Source organism: Oncorhynchus clarkii, chromosome 10 (genome assembly GCF_045791955.1).
Source record: "Oncorhynchus clarkii lewisi isolate Uvic-CL-2024 chromosome 10, UVic_Ocla_1.0, whole genome shotgun sequence".
Lineage (NCBI taxonomy): Eukaryota > Metazoa > Chordata > Actinopteri > Salmoniformes > Salmonidae > Oncorhynchus > Oncorhynchus clarkii.
This window is the reverse complement of record NC_092156.1, coordinates 54,153,857-54,172,905: the sequence shown is the minus strand read 5'-3', so window position 1 is coordinate 54,172,905 and position 19,049 is coordinate 54,153,857. Positions and strand designations below refer to the sequence as shown.

The 19,049-nt window shown below is 42.7% G+C and overlaps 1 protein-coding gene across 5 annotated transcripts in view; it reads right to left on the bottom strand.

Annotated features, from left to right (window-relative positions):
- Positions 1-19,049, bottom strand: part of LOC139418789 (transmembrane 131 like) — a 90,227-nt gene that overhangs the window by 32,059 nt on the left and 39,119 nt on the right. For all 5 annotated transcript variants that reach the window (XM_071168496.1, XM_071168499.1, XM_071168498.1 and 2 more), the window contains exons 4-8: positions 9,857-9,928; positions 6,466-6,589; positions 5,846-5,962; positions 4,494-4,598; positions 827-904 (exon numbers count right to left, since the gene is read on the bottom strand). In XM_071168496.1, the coding sequence (XP_071024597.1) occupies positions 827-904; positions 4,494-4,598; positions 5,846-5,962; positions 6,466-6,589; positions 9,857-9,928 (496 nt within the window). The remainder of the gene's footprint in view (positions 1-826; positions 905-4,493; positions 4,599-5,845; positions 5,963-6,465; positions 6,590-9,856; positions 9,929-19,049) is intronic.

Here is a 19,049-nt window from a genome sequence, read left to right as displayed (position 1 = left end):
TCCCCCCTGACCATAGGAGTTGGCTATACTTCACAAACAGATCTGGGACCAGGCTACACCATACTAGAACTATTCACAAGGCATTATGAAAAAACAAACAAAACAAAGTTGGGTTAGGTTTGAGCGATAGAGTGGTGTGTAGGGGCTTGCGTCATTGGTGGCGATTGCGCCACCTGTGTTTAGGGAAGCTACCGGCCAATTAAAAGGTCTCGCGAGGACGCAATTATGTTCCTAGCAAGTGGTCTCACTGTCCTTGGGGCTTCTTGAGGAACCAGACTGCAGTCAGATATCACAACACCGCAGCTCACTCAGATGTCCTGTACACATAATCCTTCAAAACAATTTCATGAGCAATGATTCTGCAGTAGACTTTAGAGCCCCAATTCATGTGACACAGGTAATAACTGACTACAGGAGAATAACCCTTGTGATTTATGGTGAAGCCAAGAAGATAGTGAGTACACACAGTTAAGGAGTAGTCAGCACTCGTGCTGACAATAGTTGGAAAAAAAGAAAATAAACTTTAACGGCCATAAGTGCTATGAAAATGCCTGTAATATCAACGCTCAAAGTTTTTCTTACAGTTAGCATGGAATAAGGACTTTGCAATTTAAACGTTTTGCCTTTAAAACACAAATAGGTTGCCTCGAAAATATCAAGTGGTCGTACACATGCATTTCTGTTGAGTCTGGCAGCGTCTGTGTTTCGATTTTGGTAGCGTGTTCAATTTTGAACTAATATAAAGCATATTTCAGTCTTTCAATTTACATACTGAGAACATTATAGTGAAAACGCTGGTTTTAAAAAGTAATGAGATGCCCAGTACCTGCGGCTGGCTGAACATGCTCTTGGGTAAACTGCACTCTAGCAGTAGCCCCAGGATAGTGATGTTGGAAGAATCTTCCTGTAACAGAGAACATAGAGTCAATGGTAGAAACTTACAATCAATGAGGTTGATAACTCAGCCTTCATTCCAATGCTCTTTGATGAGACAAATAGCTGGAAAGGTCATGTTGATTAGACTAAATAAATTAAAAGGCAGTTTCATTAATCCACCACTCTTTTAGATGGAAGTCTAATGGGACTAGTGAAGAAATAAATACAGGCATGTGTAGCATAAATAACAAACTAAACTAATTGTGAGGTTATATTAAGCAAAACATTGGTAACATACAGTTGAAGTCAGAAGTTTACATACACCTCAGCCAAATACATTTCAACTCAGTTTTTCACAATTCCTGACATTAAATCCTAGTAAAAATTCCATGTTTTAGGTCAGTTAGGATCACCACTTTATTTTAAGAATGTGAAATGTCAGAATAACAGGAGAGAGAATGATTTATTTCAGCTTTTATTTATTTCTTCACATTCCCAGTGGGTCAGAAGTTTACATGCACTCAATTAACAACAACCTCATGCTAATCGCATTAGCCTACGTTAACTCAACCGTCCCGCAGGGGACGCATGTGGCGGATGAATCAGAATTAGTTGGGTAACATAGATAATTAAGATGTCTTATCTGCATAATATGCTTATGTGATATACTTGTTATTAGAATGTATCCCTTTGGACTCTAGTGTTGGCAGTTGCACTTCTTCCCTCAGCTAGGGCTCAGTCACCTGGGGCCCAGAGAGGGGAGAGGTCAGGCTTGTCTTTCACATGTCCCTGGTGCTATGCAGAATATCAGAAAGGGAAGAGGACAGGAGAGAACATTGTCTTCATGTGAATGTGTCTTTATCTATTCTAAAACATGTGAAGAGATGGCGTGATTAATGGGGAATCAATTAGTGGTTTCCACAATGTTTGTGTGCCAGTCACACCCTCCTTTGGCCTTGGGGGGTGTGTGTGGTAGTGTCTGGAGTTGACAATTGATTTATGCCATTGGTTGAGTTGGTGTTTTTGTGCTAGGAGTAACAGGAATGAGATAGGAACCTCGTCTTAGGGAAAAAACTGAACAATCATTTATAGCGAATCCTATCTGGCTACGGGATACTCCTTTCTCATTTAAAAGGTCTCACCTTGTGACCCATTCTATGTATCTGTTGTTCGTCATGTAGGTTGAAAGGGGTGTATCTTGGCTATAAAAGACCTTTGTACTTTTGTCTCGGCACTTTCAACGGATCATTAGAAATGGTGAATCGTTGACAAGTCGATTTAGTTTAAGTGTAACTCGAACTTGTGTGATAAGTGTCTCTCCTCATTTGATAGTAAAGAAATGAACCACCACACCCACCAATCCTGAAGAAGTTTTAATGAAGCTGCCAATTGAGGACTTGTGAGGAGTCTGTTTGTCAAACTAGACACTAATGCTCTTGCTCAGTTGTGCACCGGGGCCTCCCACTCCTCATTCTATTCTGGTTAGAGACAGTTAGTGCTGTTCTGGGAAGGGAGTAGTACACAGCGCTGTACAAGATCTTCAGTTTCTTGGCAATTTCTCACATGGAATAGCCTTCATTTCTCAGAACAAGAATAGACTGACGTGTTTCAGAAGAAAGTTCTTTGTTTCATGCCATTTTGAGCCAGATTGACATCTGACATCGAACCCACAAATGCTGATGCTCAACTAGTCTAAAGGCCAGTTTTACTGCTTCTTTAATCAGTACAACAGTTGTTTTCAGCTGTGCTAAAATAATTACAAAAGGGTTTTCTAATGATCAATTAGCCTTTTAAAATGATCAACTTGGATTAGCAAACAACTTCCATTGGAACACAGGAGTGATAGATGCCGATAATGAGCCTCTATGCTTATGAAGTTATTTCATTAAAAATGATTTTAAAATGTTTTTTTTTTTTTAAATTGTTTTAAAATCAGCCGTTTCCAGCTACACTAGTCATTTACAACATTAACAATGTCTACAATGTATTTATGATGAATTTTGTGTTTTTTTAATGGACAGAAATGAGCTTTTCTTTCAAAAACAATGACATTTCTAATTGACCCCAAACTTTTGAAAGGTGGTGTACATGACCAGCATCATTGCCCTGAGTCATTGAACCCTATGACCTTTGTGGTTCTAGACCGGGTTATTTACTGTAAAGTCTTTTGTGACAACTATTGATGTAAGAAGGGCTTTATAAATTCAAAACTGATTTATTGATTTATCAACATGACCTATAGGTTATCCCAACTACAAGGCAGATCTCTTTGACACAAGTCTTCACTAGTCAAGACCTTATACTTAGGTGACAGTATTCATACATGACAGTGTATTTGGATTGGTGCGTAGTGCGTTATTTAATATCAAAAGTGGTGGTGAGCTCAAAGCTCCAGTACACACTGTGAAATAACAGTAACCTCGTCCAATGACTTGGTGAGAGAGAGAGAGACTTCATTTCAACCTCCCCACTAAAGAGCCAGAGAGAGAAATAAAGATAGAAAGTGAGACAGAAATACAGTGACAGGGTGTAAAGAAATAAAGGGAAGGGGGAACTAAATTTGAATCTGGCTGCCAAAACTCTGTCTATATTTAAACTTGTTCATATGTTCAGCAGCTCAACAGGCCGTGTTACAGCAACACAAACCACAGACACCGTACAGGAACAACTTTACTCTCACAACGCCTGTCTACCTCGCATAAAAGTATATCCAGATCAGTGAAGTAACTATGGTTGTCCCAAATGGCACCCTATTCTATTTATAGTGCATTATTTCAACAAAACCCTATTTTCTATATAGGAGCACTGATCAAAGGTTGTGCACTATATAGGCAATAGGGGGGCATTTATTTAAGACGCAGCCCATAAATTGTTTTGTAAAACTTCAGTGTTGTAACAGAAGAGCGTGTTCAAAATAAGTGGTCGATTTATTAAGTAAAGCATACTGAGAAACAACAAAAACAACCATCTTGCAAAAAATGTTTAAATAAAGACTAGAAGCAAGTCTGAGTGATTGTGAGAACGCAGCCAGGCTGACATTTTGTAACTGCCACCTGCTTCCTGTTGCCGAGGGTAACGCTCCTCCGAAGAAGCCTTGTGTCGCTTTCACGTCTTCCCTTGATGTTTTTAAAAGTGGGTGCGAGTGCGTGTGTGATGGGACTGTTTTCATGCTCCGCGTGCGTGTGTGTGTATGTGTGTGTGTGTGTGTGCACAAGTGTGTGATTGTGTATACACAAATATGAACGAGATTGATCATGTGTGTGCATGCATGAATGTGTATATACCTTGTGTGTGCGCGTACGCCTCATGTAAGTGTGTGTTTATGCCTCTGTGTTGGGTTCTCTCTGTATTGGGACTGGCAAAGAGGGGAAGATTGACATCTGATAGCCAGCAGCTGACAATACAGCAAGGCCTGCACACTGCAGAGCAGGGCAGAGGGCCATGCTAGCAAGTTTTCTGTGGTAAATGTGTTTGCTTGTTGTTATGGCATGTGTGTAAGTCTTTATAGTACTGTGGTAAACATATGTATCCTGTTGCCACATGTCTGTTGACTTCCTTGTCCAGGAACAATTGCCTGTTGGGCAATAAATCAAGTGTGTTGAGTTGAATGGACGTACCTGAGTTTGGCTTAGCTTGATGCTCTGGATGTGGGGGAATATGAGGACACTGTCCTTCCTATTGACCCCATTTAATGAGCCCCGTTGGACGCCCAAACCAAAAACCTGGGTGAAAGGACATCACTGTTAAAGGGACAGTTTATATAATGACAGAAATTACTTATTTTACCTCGAGAGATGTCTAATGTGTCAGAAGAGTGTGCAATCCAAAAGTGGAGGTTTGTTTACTTGGCCATTGTAAAGGGACTGATTAGACCACAGAATATTAAATCAAAGGGTGTGAATGAATCCAAGGTCGCATGCTAATGTTGCTTATGCTAATAGTGGCCATGATGTATACAACACTGGAGAGTGAATCATCGTAATAAACACAATCCACATATTTAAAGGAAACTAAAGTTATTTAATGATTGGGTGTACTAAATTGTGCCTTTTCACTGATAAACAGAATATATTTAGGCCTAGGCACCCTTCCCTCCCTGCCAAGAACCATGAACGAATGCTGATTTAACTATTAATAGGGCTTTGGGCATTTATGTCACTCTGTTATTAACACCCATCTGCTTTGATGAGTCTTTAAAAGGTCAGGGGTCAAAGGTGCCAAATATCACATCACAGCCATTACTTCCTGTGTTTCAAAACGATTGCAAAACTAACTTCAACATGCCTTCCACCAAGCACACAATGTTCTTTTTGAGTCCATATTAAAAACAGATCCCTGGCTGTGGGTCAGGGCATAAGTCCCAAATAGAACCCTAGTCTATAGTGCAGGAATATATATTTTTTTTTTATTAAAACACTTTTACCCCATTTTCTCCCCAATTTCGTGGTATCCAAGTGGTAGTTACAGTCTTGTCTCATTGCTGCAACTCCTGTACGGACTCGGGAGAGGCGAAGGACGAGAGCCGTGAGTCCCCCGAAACACAACCCAGCCAAGCTGCACTGCTTCGTCACACAATGCCCGCGTAACCCGATAGCCAGCCGCACCAATGTGTTCCGGAGGAAACACTGTACACCTGGTGACCGTGTCAGCGTGCACTGCGCCCAGCCCGCCACAGAAGTCGCTAGAGCGCGATGGGACAAGAACATCCCTGCGGCCAAACCCTCCCCTAACCCGGACGACGCTGGGCCGTTTTGTGCACCGCCCCATGGGTATCCCCAGTCGCGGGCGGCTGCGACTGAGCCTGGACTCGAACCAGGATCTCTAACGGCACAGCTAGCACTGCGAGGCATAGCGCACTACTTTTGACCACAGTCATACAGGCACTGGTGAAAAGTAGTGCAGTAAATAAGGAGCCGTTTGCGACATAGACCGGAGAGCATTAGTATCATATGCTCATATCACTACTGACCTGGTAAGAGAGAACCCCGTGGGCCGATGTGTTTATAAATAATGAGTTTTCTACGTTGCCCTCCTCCGTCGGTAGGAAGACCAGTTTAAATGAGGCCTTCCCTCTGGGTGGGATTACCTGAAAGCAGAGAGGACACGGGGTCAGGGTTCACTGAAAGGCAATGACTACGTTACAATGTCCATACTAGCATGGCTTCATACTCTGTAGTATGCTGGTGAGGCACACAACTTCCACCCCTTCTATGAGAATCATGCAGAGAATGATTTGTGGGTTAATTTCAGCATGGAATCGATAGGAGAAAACGTGATATGCAAGGATGTAACATGCACTGTTGTCAGACTGATGCAACTTTGTGCTTGATTTATTTTCTAAGCAGAGCAGGGAAATGCTGTGGGTTTCAATGGCAGTTTGAGAGTTTAAATAGCTGTACTGGTGGCCCAAGGGACTGACATGAGAAAGAAGGGGGAGTGGAGAGGTAGACAAAGAGGAAAAAACAGTGTGAGAGAGAAAGAGAGAAACAAAACAGAGATTGTTGCGAGAAACTGGATGCAGAGGGGTGTGGTTGGGTGAGAGAGGGAGGGAGTGTCCGAGGGAGGGCACACACACACACACACACTCACCCTTCTGTGGAACGAAGGCATGTGAAAATGTCCGCTGGATGTAAACATTGACAGCAGTGTCACTGGAAGTTCCTGGCTGGGGTTGTGTATGTATATGGTTTCAGCTCTTGGCAGCCCCAGTGGCCTACAGAGAGATAGAGATGGAGAGAGATGGACACAACAAGCACCTCTCATTGTTCTATCCAGGCATAGTAAACATCAAGCTATACTGAACAAAAATATACATGCAACACTCAAAGATTTTGCTGCGTTACAGTTCCTATAACGAAATAAGTCAATTGAAATGAATTCATTAGGCCCTAATCTATGGATTTCACATTACTGGGAATACAGATATGTTGGTCACAGATACCTTAAAAAACAAAAACAAAAAAAATATATATTTTTTTTTAAATGGGGGGGCATGGATTAGAAAACTAGTCAATATCTGGTGTGACCACCATTTGCCTCATGCAGCGTGACGCATCTCCTTCACATAGAGTTGATCAGGCTGTTGATTGTGGCCTGTGCAATGTTGCCCCAATCCTCTTGTGCGAAGTTGCTGGATATTGGCGGGAACTGAAAACACGTCGTACACGTTGATCCAGAGCATCCCAAACATGCTCAACGCTTGACATGTCTGGTGAGTATGCAGAACATGGAAGAACTGGGACATTTTTAGCTTCCAGGAATTGTGTACAGATTCTTGCGACATGCATTATCATGCTGAAACATGAGGGGATGGCGGGGGATGAATGGCACGACAATGGACCTCGTCGTGGCATCTCTGTGCATTCAAATTGCTATCGATAAAATGCAATTGTGTTTGTTGTCTGTAGCTTATGCCTGCCCATACCATAACCTCACCACCACCAACGTTGACATCAGCAAACTGCTCGCCCACCACACAACGCCATACATGTTGTCTAGGGGTTGTGATGACAATCGGACGTACTGCCAAATTCTCTAAAACGACGTTGGTAGAGAAATTAACATTCAATTATCTGGCAACAGCTCTAGCGGACATTCCTGCAGTCAGCATGCCATTGGAAGCTCCCTCAAAACTTGAGACATCTGTGGCATTGTGTGACCATGCTGCACATTTTAGAGTGGCCTTCTATTGGGTCCAGCACAAGGTGCACCTGTGTAATGATCATGCTGTTTAATCAGTGTAGAATACTTTATCGCAATTGGACATCGACAAAGTAATATTTCTAAACTACTATGAAACTAACTTTTGTTTAAGTACAATTTAGACATTGTTACCTCATTTGCAGTTTCACCATGATTACATTCTAGTTACCACTGTAGTTATAGAGTAACTTCAGGGCAAAGTTTTTCCGATTGTGTCAACACTGACATAGCATCAACACTTGACCATGAGCTGGAAATGTCCCTTTAATAGTGATGTTTCCTCTCGCTTCCACTTCCCTCCCCCAATCCTTTACCTTAACCATTAGCGGGGGGAAACGCAAATCTGACTCAAGATCAGTATCTAGGGGCAACTTCACCCTACACCATTTTATTGACTACAAGTTAGCACTTCCTAGAAACGAGGAAGTCACTTTTGCTCCTCTGACACTTCTCCGGGGCAGACATCAAAGGAGAAAACGTAACATAGTTCAGATCAACCACAAAAACGAAGCGAGCGCAGCCTGCTATTAAAAGGTCTATGGCGACCTTTGGAGCTTTGCTTAGCGCTCTCCATTTAGCCTTTCAATATTTTGATGCGTTTGGAATAAAAAAGGGGGCACAGCAACAAAGGCAGGAGTCACCTGTGTCCCTCTTAAAGGAGAGGTTTGCAGATAAACTTAATAGCTGCAGGTGCAAGCTTTCCTCATGCTAGAGTCATCATAACCATAAGCCAGGAATATAGAAATACACTGGATAGTAACTTTTAGAGCTACTGTACAACGTAAAGTCATTGGATAGGTCAAACTCCATTTCCTAACGTGATTAAGTAACAGATAGAGGAGTTTTAACCTTGCCTATTTTCTAATCTAGATGTTTCCTCAATTCAACACTGATGGCAAAAGACAGCAGAAATTCCATCCTCTTTATGCGAAGCTACTGCCTGTCTTAGCCACTCGTATCACATGACTGGGGACCTGCATTGTAGTAGGGACAGGGGGGTTTGTTGTATGTTTAAACTACGGGATGACGAGTAAATACTGCGAAAGTAGTGCACTACACATAGGGAATAGAGTGCCCATATGGCTCTGGTCAAAGTAGTGCATTATATAGGGTGCCACTGGGCTCTGGTCAAAAGTAGTGCAATATATAGGAAAGAGGGTGACATTTGGGACACATCTTCGGTCAATAAAAGGTCTGTTTGGGCATGCCTGGTTCACTCTGTGCTGCCTGGCAAACGGAAAAAGGAGGGTGTGCTAATGTTGCATATAAACACGGTATATTGCCATTGCTGAAATTACTGGGCTGTTGGGTTAGCCTAGTTAGCGAGTGGCTAGCAAGGCTAGTGGGCGGGGATGAGGTTGAGTTTAACACCTTGTGCTGGCGTGCTTGTGTTATGGCTGCTTTGCTTGATGCCACTGTAAAACAAGGGCGTGGGATTGCATTGTTTAAACACTGCAACCATTGTCCAAAGCAATAAGGTATGGACGAGGATACATCCTAGGTCGGACCTAGTGTTTACTAGTTTGTTAAAACGTTAGGAATGGGGTATTTCTCAGATTTAGAAACAGAAATAATTAACAAATACATATATTGGATACTTGGATCAATAGATAAACAAAATGAAATGGGAAATAAACAGACCTTGGAGGGAAAAAAATGTGAATATGGCTCAAAAATGAATAAATATGTCAGAGGATACATTTTTTCAGCTGCAAATAGTAGCAGTGGGGACAGCCGTCCAAGCACAACAAAGAGTCTCGCTATTCTGGTGATTGTTTTGGGAGCGGGGAGGCAAACAGCAGAGTTCTAAACGTTTCCCCTTGGGTCTGACCCTCTCCCTTATTCAGTCTCGCGCTTATGGGAAGAGAGCTGAGCTGCTCATGACCTTATTTGGTCGTCATCTGTCTGTTCCTTTGGCTTCCTCTGCGTTTAAAAGGCCCCTCTGCTTTATACAGAGAGCTTCTCCACTTCTACTGCTTTTTATCATAATTTTCTATGCATGTGATTCTTCATGGGGGCTTCCGGTGACATAATCCAGACATGGTTAGGTAAAGGTTACAGATATTTTGTTGATTTTGGCATACGACGCTATTTCCACATTACTCTGATAACTGTCGGATTGTGATTTGGAGTCGGTGTCTTTTGCACCCATGTGTACGTCTAAAATGAGGTGGTTGGTTATAGTAGCTCCAAACACGGGATTTGTCAATGTCTTGACATTGGCTTATGTTTATGAATCGTTTTCTATGAAACCAGGAAGTGAGAGAAATAAACTCACTGTGCCCCAAACTCCAGCGATGGTGGCTGGAAGCGCAGCGGCCTTCCATTCTCCGGCACATAGAATGAGGAGCTGGCGAAAGAAAGACAAAGAGAAGAACACATTTATGTACACGTACACCTATCAACTCAGTGGAGTTCCAATGGGACCTTATCCTATGAAACAAGTGAGCGCTCGGGCGACATGGCAAAACGCTGACTCTCCTATCTAACACAGCCAGAGTGGTGGCCAAATCTCGAGTCCTCTGAGACACTTGATCGTCCTACTCGTAAAAACAAATATACATAAAAATATAACAAAAGGCAGAGAGGGGTGTCAGAGATGAATTAGGGGGATTTAAATGGAAGTCTCCCGCTTGCCAAATCCATTTCACACCCCATTAGGGGGGGGGGCTCGAGTTGAAACACGACAAAGACGATGAGAGTTCTTTATTAAAAGAGCTGCTTTAGTGTCTTTGGAAAACTCAAGCCGCATGTGTTGGGAGTTGGACTTAAACCTGCTTTCATCAACACCAATGTGGGTCCTTCTATTTGTGATTGGAATTCTACTAATTTCAATAAGGTAAATAATAGCCTGGTTTCTGTAAGTTTAGACACCAAATAGAAGAAAAATGGGAGAGACTGCCTGGACTTGTCCAAAGATATATATATATTTTTTTCCTTTGCAAAATGTTTTAGATAGTTTTTCGTTGCCGTAATGAACATGCAGCCCTGCATTGCACTGCAAGCGAGCGTCGAGGCACGCAGCAAAACAACGCAGCCAATCGCCAGTGACACCGTTACAACAGAAAGTGGTGGTTTCTAATTCTGAGCTTCAATAAGAATAGCTCTCGGACATCAGACACACACCTCCAGTTTCATATTAGAAACTCTAAAATATCAGAAGTGTGAATCCAATGTTGCCAAGGAGCCTTCAATGTTGCACAATTGCCGCAGGTACAAGTATATTCCGCTATGCATCTTATTTATCAAACGTGTACAGCGTACAGATACAGGGCCTTTGAACGGAAAATCGGTCAGACAGCGCGAGAGCTGCGGCTACAGCATCTCAAACAGCAAACGCATACATCGGCAACAGAAGGCTTCATCACTGTCACACACCACTTTGCAATGAGCTGGAGGCAGTATGCATATACTTAATTGTTTGAAAACTGAACGTATTAATACATATTATGGAGGCATGTCTTACCTTTCTTCAAAGTAGCCTTAGCCCAAAATCAGTCCATATCAGTGGAAGCAATCATTTCATATAAACTTTATTTCACTACCCAGTAGCCACAATCCTAGTCATATTAGCAACCCGTGCTAGTTTTTGCATATTAGATCTCCCCTCTTAAAAACATGTCTAAAGTATACTTTCATCTTGGTCACATAAAACCACTTGCATGTGCGGTGCCCTTTTGACAACGGGGTTATCCCGCTAATTGCATTATGGAACGAACATTCGCGAGTAGCCTCCTTGCTGCCCTGTGTGCATTGCTGCGCTTATAACGTGTAGAAATAATAGTTGATCAACATTTTAAGCTAAACGTTGTGATCTGTTGCATCACACATTGTTATGTAGCCTACTGGTTGTATGAATTAGGGATCTATCATCTCACAACTGTCCCAGAGTCTGTTTGGAATTCATTTCTAGACAAGGTGCCCAATAGAATAGGTAAACCTTTCTACTGTGGGGGATAGTAGATTGACAGGCTAGTGATTCTGCTGTTGGTTACTTGTCTTCGCGGAGGAAATGTAAATGTGGACAGTTATTCTAACATCTTCAAAGTGCACGTCAGAATCATCGTTGCATCCTCGACTTGCATGTTCTGTTAATATAAATGACCATAATCTAAATGTGATTTCTGTCATTCTGAGCACCGTGGGTGGAAAGCCTTATCAGGTCACGCACCCAATGCATATGGGTCCGATAATTTCTCAAATGTCCGGTAAATTAAAATCCCCCAAATGGATACCCTGGCTGGGTTCTAGTGTTGATAAACATGTTTATTTGACACGTTGATTGTTGGAATGGATGGGGATGCCCATCAACTAGCTCAGTGTTTCCCAATCCTAGTCCTGGGGACCCAAATTGATGGGGGCATAAAATAAATCGACAGCTACACATCGGGATATAATTTACCATTTGTCGTATTGTTACGCAACAGGACTGTTAAAACGAGCTGCCTGCTAAATTATCTATAGGCTGTGTTTCAACTTGTCAATTTCCAATTATTTTCTAACAGTTTGAATTGAAGTGTGTACCGCCTCCTCATTAATTCAAATAGAAGTAGCCCATTTCAGTGTTGTTTGAGGCTTAATTTAGCCGGACAAGCTACAAGCTTCCCTCTTCGAGAAGAGCCCTTCCCCATTTCTTCTGCACAAAGTATGCAGACATTTGCAGTCTTGCACAAACTGGTACATTTTGACTGGCCGCTCACATTGTTGCATTGTTGTTTTCCTTACAAATAATAACTTTGGACATGTGTAAGTTGCTATCAAAGTAATTGCCTTATTTTCTGTGTATAGTGTTGTTTCTACTGTAGCATACAGTATGTATTCACAGTTTTATTCACGGTTTCAAGTACTGGTGACAAATAATGCATTCTGATTATTGCATAGATTGTAATGGACACCTAGGATGTGTGTAAAATACTTTCTTGGTATTTTGTTGTACTGATTATAATGAGCTACTGCTAAGCCATTTGCCAGCTATGTGTGGCGCCATGTTTGTTGACATTATACAATGCATTCTGGGTGTCACGTCTGTCAGACCAAAGATGTTATGAGGTGAAGGAATGGTTCACTTATCTTTCGAGTAAACTTCCAGAAGTGAATGAAGGAAAGTGGATGATCGTAGATGACACACCCCCTTGAGCATGCATACTGCAAACAGACCAAACTCATCTCATCTTTGGTTGACGCAAAAAAAAACTAAAATGGCAGCTTGCACAAACTACCCATCGTCGGATTACTTTTGATTTCTAGAAAGTGTTTAACTGAATTATTTTCGATCAACTTTGAGCTCACCTGTGATGTGCCGATTTATAAATAGTAACTGCCATTAGCTAATTCATATTGTGGTTTCTGTCAGCCGAAAGTGCTCTAAATAGGTAAATCTTCCCGTAGTTAGCGCTAGGACTAATGTAGCATACATTTCCCAGTTTAGATGATTGTGTTTGCTGTCACTATTTCTGTGAATGTCTGAACATGACATCCAAAAATAAAACTGTTCACATTCAGGACATAACTTTGTATGGACTGTGTTTGTGGGAAAAAAGTGTGGCCAGCTCAATTGCTGACTGTTGCATCAATCGAAACTGGACGTTCTAATCACACTGGTTTGAGCGTACGCTGTAGAATGATCACACCCGTTTGTTGGTACATGTGAAAAGGTTAAATAGGGAGCCAATTTGTTTTCAGCACTTATTTCCATGACTGATCAAAAGCCATTTTCTTATGATCTCTCATCTCTCTGAAGCAGTGAGCAAGAGAGTTTGGAACATCGAATCGCAATCAAATCAAAGTATCAACTTGCAATAGATATAGAATCATGAGAAACACCAGCATCGCAACACAGGTCCCTGGCAATTCCCAGCCCTACTGGGAAACCAAATGGGTGCACACACCTGCTTCCACTTATCATGTCTTGATGATGAGTTGATAAGTAGAATCAGGTGGGTTAGTGTGCTGTGTTATTGCCAGGGCTAAAACTAAAATGTGCACCTCGTTGGGTCACCAGGACCAGTATTGAGAAACACTGGGCCCTAGGCTATAAGTAGCGGGCTGGTACATTGACAAGTCCATGTACATCAGCTAGGCTAGACTGTCTTGAGACCATGGTAAAATCTACTTGGCTCCAGGATGAAGTTTCCACCCAAGGTACAAATCAAGGATCAGCTTTCCATCCCTCAAGCCTAACCTTAACCATTAATGGGGGAAATGCTACACTGACCCAAGATCAGCATTTAGGGGCACCTTCCCCCTACTCCATCTTCCTGAGACTGAGTGGGTTACATTGTCTTGGCACCTGCGACAAGACGGTCAGGTTTGCACACTAAAAATGGCTCTGTTACACAAATAGCATTTTAAAAAAGAAACCCAGACACAGCCTACAACATATTGTAATGGGAACTCAGTTAGTACACATGCACCCCGCCCACTATCCCTTACTCTCTCACCAAAAATCAACTTGTGCTTTCTATCTGAATGACACACTATATGACGGCAAGTACGAGGTCATTTCTGCCACCCTGCTGCGACCAGTGCGTTGTTTGTGGTGGCCATATGTGTGTGTGACGTCCCATTCCAATGAGCACTGTGACGGAGATCCGCACTGCAGGGAGCCAGCAGCTGCTGTGTGTGAGGAGGAGAACCTGATCTGGCCCTGTTGACAGAGGGCTGACACAGCTGTTCAGTGAGTTGACGGCAGAGACGAAACACTGCTCCTGAAGACCCTAACTAGCTTTAACAATATACAGTGGCAAGAAAAAAAAAGTGTGAAACCTCAATATATTTCTGCATAAATTGGTCACAAAATGTTATCTTCATCTAGGTCACAACAATAGACAAACACAGTCTGCTTAAACTAATAACAAACAATTATACGTTTTCATGTTTTTATTGAACCCAATGTGTAAACATTCACAATGCAGGGGGGAAAAGTATGTGAACCCTTGGATTTATTAACTGGTTGACCCTCCTTTGGCAGCAATAAACTCAACCAAACATTTTCTGTAGTTGTGGATCAGACCTGCACAACGGTCAGGAGGAATTTTGGACCATTCCTCTTTACATAACTGTTTCAGTTCAGCAATATTCTTGGGAGGTCTGGTGTGAACCGTTCTCTTGAAGTCATGCCACACCATCTCAATTGGATTGAGGTCAGGACTCTGACTGGGCCACTCCAGAAGGTGTATTTTCTTCTGTTGTAGCCATTCTGTTGTTGATTTACTTCCGTGTTTTGGGTCGTTGTCCTGTTGCATCACCCAACTTCAGTTGAGCTTCAATGTGTAGTTTTGCAAACATCAGACGTGCGGCAATGTTTTTTTTGGACAGCAGTGGCTTATTCCATGGTGTCCTCCCATGAACACCATTCTTGTTTAGTGTTTTACGTTTTGTAGACTTGTCAACAAAGATGTTAGAGATGTTAGAGATTTCTGTAAGTCTTTAGCTGACACTAGGATTCTTCTTAACCTCAGTGAGCATTCTGCTCTGTGCTCTTGCAGTCATCTTTGCAGGACACCCACACCTAGGGAGAGTAGCAACCGTGCTGAAATTTCTCAATTTATAGACAATTTGTCTTACCCGGGACTGATGAACATCAAGGCTTTTAGATATACTTTTGTAACCCTTTCCAGCTTTATGCAAGTCAACAATTCTTAATCTTGGGTCTTCTGAGATCTCTTTTGTTCAAGGCATGGTTCACATCAGGCAATGCTTCTTGTGAATTAACAAACTCATTTTCGGAGTGTTTTTTTGTAGGGCAAGGCAGCTCTAGCCAACATCTCCAATCCTGTCTCATTGATTGGACTCCAGGTTAGCTGACTCCTGACTCCAATTAGGTTTTGGAGAAGTCATTAGCCTAGGGGTTCACATACTTTTTCCAACCTACACTGAATATTTAAATGATGTATTCAAGAAAAATGATTTTATTTATCTGTTATTAATGTAAGCACACTGTTTGTCTATTGTTGTGACAGATGAAGATAATATTTTATCTGATGACCAATTTATGCAGAAAGGGTTCAAACTTTTTCTTGCCACTGTAGGTGTAGTAGATTGCGGGGTTCACAATTATACATGAAGTTAGCATGCTCAAGTATGCTGAAGTCAGAAAAGGGAGATCTGTGTTTTAAGAATGTCATCAACATAAACTCAAATCCTCGCCTATAAAAACAGACCCAAGTATACATCAACTCCCACTAACATCACCAGGACACACAGGGAAACTCTTTGAAACCTCCCTAAAGGAGCACAAACACAACACTTGGGCTGAAAGAAGACGCCACACACACACACACCCCTCCCTGCCTGATAACAATCAAATCAACACACTGAAGCCATGTTTTCACACTTTGGAATGGACAACCTCACTCCATCAGTTCCAGATTGTCAGTTTCCTGTCCAAGCTTTCAACAGCTGGGATCTCGACTCACATACCCCGGGAGGGGCGGGAGAGACAGAGTTGAAAGAGAGGAACAGTGGATGGCTACTACTGGGGACTTATTGGATTGAACAGTGTGTACAGACGTAGCGAATGTTCTGGACCGCAGAGAGATTGTTGAACTGTATGTCCTGTTTGATGGTGCCTGTTGAGGTGACTCACATCATAAAGCAGACCAGAAGCACTGCTTGTTGTCCTTTCAGTTCTGCTGTCCTGCACTGTCCCTCACTGAGTAACAGGCTACACTGGGCCCAACGTCCTGTAGGGCTGGGCAATATCTCGTGTGGGGTGATACACTGAGGAACATTTGGAATAGGAATTTGGTTTACTTTCAGAATTGACTGGAGTTGAAATGGAACTGACCTCAACCCTGCTAAATGATGGAAGCCTACAGTATAAGCTCCTAATGAGATAAAATGGATTTGAATGGACGGTGTATCAACTAAACTTGTCCAATAGAATCCACTCTGTCGCACTTCATATATTTATATTATTATAATATGCATCTTCTGCCATAAAACCCTAGTCCTACTCCAGACTCATGGTTCTAAAAATACTTGTATGTTAAAATGTCTTATTCGGCCTCCTGGGTGGCGCAGTGGTCTAGGGCAGTGCTAGCTGTGCCACCAGACTCTGGGTTCGCGCCCGGGAGACGCACAATTGGCCCAGCGTCGTCCGGGTTAGGAAGAGTTTGGCCAGTGGGGATATCCTTGTCTCATCGCGCACTAGCGACTCCTGTGGCGGGCCGGACGCAGTGCACGCTAACCAGGTCGCCAGGTGCACGGTGTTTCCTCCGACACATTGGTGCGGCTGGCTTCCGGGTTGGATGCGCACTGTGTTAAAGAAGCAGTGCGGCTTGGTTGGGTTGTGTTTCGGAGGACGCATGGCTTTCGACCTTTGCCTCTCCCGAGCCCGTACGGGAGTTGTAGCGATGAGACAAGATAGTAACTACTAACAATTGGATACCACGAAAATGGGGAGAAAAGGGGGTAAACTTAAAAATAATAAATAAAAATGTCTTCAATGGTCTCCCACGCGCAACAATTCCCCCCCAATCCCTGAAACACGGTAATCCACCTGCAGAGGTTCTGAATTTAGTTCAGACAGACACTTTGCGGGTGGTTACGAGTCGAGAGGCATTGTCCACTGGCAGCTTCCCCCAGTCATTAACAGAGGATAAAATAGCGCATATATATATATATATATATATATATATATTCAGGCTAGGGGTGGTTATTCACATTATCACTGCCAGTCAACTGCTACCGCCGCTTATAGCATCCTAGGGATCTGCATCGCTGGCCTGCAATGCGGTGTCTTTTTATACCTCCACACAGCACAACGGGATAGGAAGGGAGGAGGGAGAGGTGAAGGGGAGAAAGTTCATGCTGTGGTCACAGGGCATTGGGTACATGAAGGGCTTGGAAAGAGAGAGAGCGAGATCCTCAACTTCGGTGATGTCATCTATAAAATAGCCTCCAACACTCTACTCAACAAACTGGATGCAGTCTATCACAGTGCCATCCGTTTGGTCACCAAAGCCCCCTACCCATCATTGCGACCTGTACGCTCTCGTTGGTTGGCCCTCGCTTCATACTCGTCGCCAAACCCACTGGCTACAGATTATCTACAAGTCTCTGCTCGGTAAAGCCCTGCCTTATCTCAGCTCACTCGTCACCATAGCAGCACCCACTCGAAGCACGCGCTCCAGCAGATATATCTCACTGGTCACCCCCAAAGCCAATCCCCCATTTGGTCGTCTTTCCTTCCAGTTCTCTGCTGCCCATGACTGGAATGAATTGCAAAAGTTTCTGAAGCTGGAAACTCACATCTCCCTCACTAGCTTTAAGCACCAGCTGTCAGAGCAGCTTACAGATCACTGCACCTATACATAGCCCATCTGTAAACAGCCCATCTATCTACCTACCTCATCCCCATACTAGGTATTTATTTATTTAGCTCGTTTGCACCCCAGTATCTCTACCTGCACATTCATCTTCTGCCGATCTACCATTCCAGTGTTTAATTGCTATATTGTAATTACTTTGCCACCATGGCCCATTTATTTCCTTAACTTACCTCATTTGCACTCACTGTATATAGACTTTTTGTTTTAAATGTTTTACTGTATGTTTTGTTTATTCCATGTGTAACTCTGTTGTTGTATGTGTCGAATTGCTACGCTTTATCTTTGCCAGGTCGCAATTGCAAATGAGAACTTGTTCTCAACTAGCCTACCTGGTTAAATAAAGGTGAAATAAAATAAAATAAATAAAATATACATTTGTGGAATTAAATTGGCAGCATACAGATACAGAGCCTTTAAGTGTAAAATCTGTCCGATTGCACTAAATATCTATTAATTTGTGATATATCATCTCACAACTGTCCCAGAGTCTGTTTGGAATAGGGTATTTCTTTCTCGACAAGGTGACCAATAGAATAGGTAAACCTTTCTACGGTGGGGGATAGTAGATTGACAGGCTAGTGATTCTGCTGTTGGTTACTTGTCTTTGCTGAGGAAATGTAAACGTGGACAGTGCGTTCAAAGTGCACGTCAGAATTCAGTAAGAAGGACCGCACATCGTTGCATCCTCGACTTGCATGTTCTGTTAATATAAATGACCATAATCTAACTGTGATTTCTGTCGTCAGTCTGAGCATCGTGGGTGGAAGGCCTTATCAGGTCACGCACCCAATGCATATGGGTCCGGTACATTTCTGAAATTTCCGGTAAATTAAAAATGTTGCCGCTCAAATGCCCGGTGCCACAGTTCCCTAAACAAAACCCTGCTCCAAACTGAGGCAGGCCATGTCTTGTGCGAGCTACTTCCCTCAAAAACAACACTGACTGATGAGTGCCCAGTGAGTCAGGAGGCTTGCCACAGCCAGTGTAAAAATATATAGCCTAGAACAGCCCAAGGCCATTCACTTTGCCAGCCTGATCCTAGAGATGAAATCAAAATGATGAAATCTACATTCTGCCCCAAGTTAACCCTCTCACAGCTAGCTTGCGACGTCAACAGCTACATTAACATCAAGCTAC